General features: G+C 48.0%; 1 protein-coding gene across 1 annotated transcript in view; it reads right to left on the bottom strand.

Moving 5' to 3' along the window:
* Positions 1 to 2,659, bottom strand: part of PPTG_00868 (hypothetical protein) — a gene marked incomplete at both ends in the record, with an annotated part of 13,196 nt that overhangs the window by 7,817 nt on the left and 2,720 nt on the right. The window contains one exon of the mRNA XM_008892441.1: positions 3 to 2,639. Coding sequence (XP_008890689.1) covers positions 3 to 2,639 — 2,637 coding nt within the window. The remainder of the gene's footprint in view (positions 1 to 2; positions 2,640 to 2,659) is intronic.

Here is a 2,659-nt window from a genome sequence, read left to right as displayed (position 1 = left end):
ACAGTGTGCGGAATTGAAATCCTTCTCCTTCAGCACTCTCCATCGCACCGACATTCTTGTTGTTGCGTACAAAGCCCAGTAATTTAACGTTATCAAAGAGTTTCAGCATGTGAACTTGAATCGAAGTCGGGTCTGAAGAGCCTAGAACACTGAGTAACTCGTCATCTGAGATGAAGAAGAACCGTGGAAAAGAATTGCGCTTCGTGTCGAGGTAATCACTCAGAGACTTTTGACACTTGTCTAGTCGTTCAGAAAGAGAATGTAGTGTCTCCACCCGGTTCTCAGCAGTGCAGGCTTCCACTGCGTTGGCGTTCTTGTATGTAGCGCCCATGATGGTCTTCCACGCTTTATCAATAGCATCGAATTTCTTCGCTTCTTCTGGTAACTGCTGTCGAATATCCTCTGCGCCAACGAAGATGCTCTCGAGATACATCCACTTGCGCTGTACAACGAACCAGATATCCAAACACTCATTCACGACTCCGAGACGCTTTTCCCACTTGCGAACACGCTCGGCAAAGCTCGCGATGAAGCGTGAACCAGACATTGTCTGGAGGTTGAGCATGTGGTCTTCTAGCGTGATTTTGAGCTCGTCAGCGGCTCGGAGCACCCAGCCGCGATCAGTGCCGTTCTTTTTGTACTTGACGAGCTCTAATACTGCTTTAGACCACGAGTCTTCGATCTTGATAATCTCCTGCTCGATCTTTTGCTCTTGCGTCGCTGCATTCACGATCTCACCGATTTCATTCGAGAAGCGATGCAACTTCATGGCAAAGAGGTTTCCAAGGGTAAAAGTCTTCAAGTTCATATCGAAACGCACCTGTGTGACTGCCATAAGTTCCTCCCAGTGTCGAGGCTTCACAGCTTCGTTTTTAAGACTCTGGATCAGAGGGATACTCTCTTTAAAGGATAAGATCTGCTTCTCCACTTCCACGAATGTAGACATCGCCTTCAAATCCTTGGGGATCTTACGACAGCGTTTCTCGAGCTCCTCAATACCTTTATTCATGGCTGTCACATCCAGTTCCGCCCATAACATGCTGGAGAAGTTGCTGATGAACTCCTTCTGCTCAGTGTACAGATCGTAGATCACCTCCTGCTTCTCCAACGCTTCCGTAATTTGCTGTAGCTCTGGATACGATGTGATAGGCAACGAAAACAGATTCTCAGCGTTCGCAAGCTCCTGGCGTCTCGACTTAAACACAGCGAGTTTCTTCTTAAATACAGACACTAACTCGAGTCCAGCGTCGAGGTCAAGCGAACACGTGCCGGGTCCGCGTTCTAGAAACTCCTTCTTCATATCCTTGCATTCCTCTGCAAAGTTCACTGCGTCCTGCTTTGTCACACCTCGAAATTGATCTTTCACCTTCACCAGCCGCAAATCTTTCGTTTTCGAGGCGATATACAGGTCCTTCCAGCGCTGTTCTAAAGAGAACGCCTTCTTAAACTCCGCTGGATCTCCAGCAATGTTAAATGTCTGGAGCGTGCGGTATCGCTCGATGATGTCGGCGTATTCTAGTTCCATTTCCATCCCCATGTCGCTGATACTCGCGACAGTGTTCAGCACCTTCTTAAGCGACTCGAGATCTTCCGGTATTGACTCCAACTCGGTTTCAAGTTGGTCCATAGTGTTGCTGATCGCTACGAGCTTTTTATTCGACACTTCGAGCAGTATTTTACCGTAGTCGTCCTTCCACATCTCCGCCTGTTTCGCGATAGAAATCGCGAGGGGTAGACAATTAATCTGCAAGAAATCTGTGTCTTTCTCGGTGGGCTGGTTGCGTACAGACTCTGCTAGTCGAGTATACTGAGCCATTCTTGTGTCGAAATACACACACGGAGGCTTCTTGTCGGCCAATTTTTCAAGTGCACTACGACGTTTAGTGTTCCAGAGGTTGTAAACAGTATCGTATCGCCGCCAACTATCCAGATACCGGTTCACGATGTTGAAGACCTTGTGGATCTCTTGGTTCAGTGACAGCGTCATCTTGATAACGTATGGGTTCTGCGAGATATCCGAGTAGAAAGTAAAGGTGATTGGCTCTTCGTCCTCATTAACTACGAGTGGTGCGGTTTCGCGACATGTTCCGTGCATCCAACGGATAAAAGCCTTGGCGCTCTCGACGATATGTTTCACTGATTTACTCAGATACTTGTACATGTCGGAAAGAGAGGGCGTCACGATGATATCCTTGCCGTTCATGGTGGCCTTCACTTTGCAAAGAGGTGGACGTTTGAGCTTACCTCCTTCTCCTTGGCCCATGATGGAGATAGCACTGCTAATGTCTTTTGTGTGGACATTAAGCAGCGCCTGGAATGTCGTCATAGAGGCAATAATCATCTTGGTGATAGCGTTAAAAATCCGTCGCTCCCAGTACATGTAGTATGTTGACATCTTCGGACTTGCACCGGTATTCACACCGGCTACGATTTCTTCCACCTTAATCAGTAGAGGACCGATAGAACGGTAGCTTTGCACGAGCTCCTCAATACGCTGCATACGGTTGCGTTCAACTAGCTCGTAGAATTCGCCTACCTCCGTCACGACGCCTTCCCCGAAATCCTCGATCTTGATGAGCAGCGTGCTCTCAATGTCCATCACGATTTCTTCCACCATTTTGCTGCTTTTGTGGATCTGACTCACGAGGTTTGCGAACTG

The sequence above is a fragment of the Phytophthora parasitica genome, assembly GCF_000247585.1.
Source record: "Phytophthora parasitica INRA-310 unplaced genomic scaffold supercont2.1, whole genome shotgun sequence".
NCBI classification, from domain to species: Eukaryota; Oomycota; class Peronosporomycetes; order Peronosporales; family Peronosporaceae; genus Phytophthora; species Phytophthora nicotianae.
Note: the sequence above shows the minus strand (reverse complement) of the source record. Positions and strands in the feature narration are given on the sequence as shown.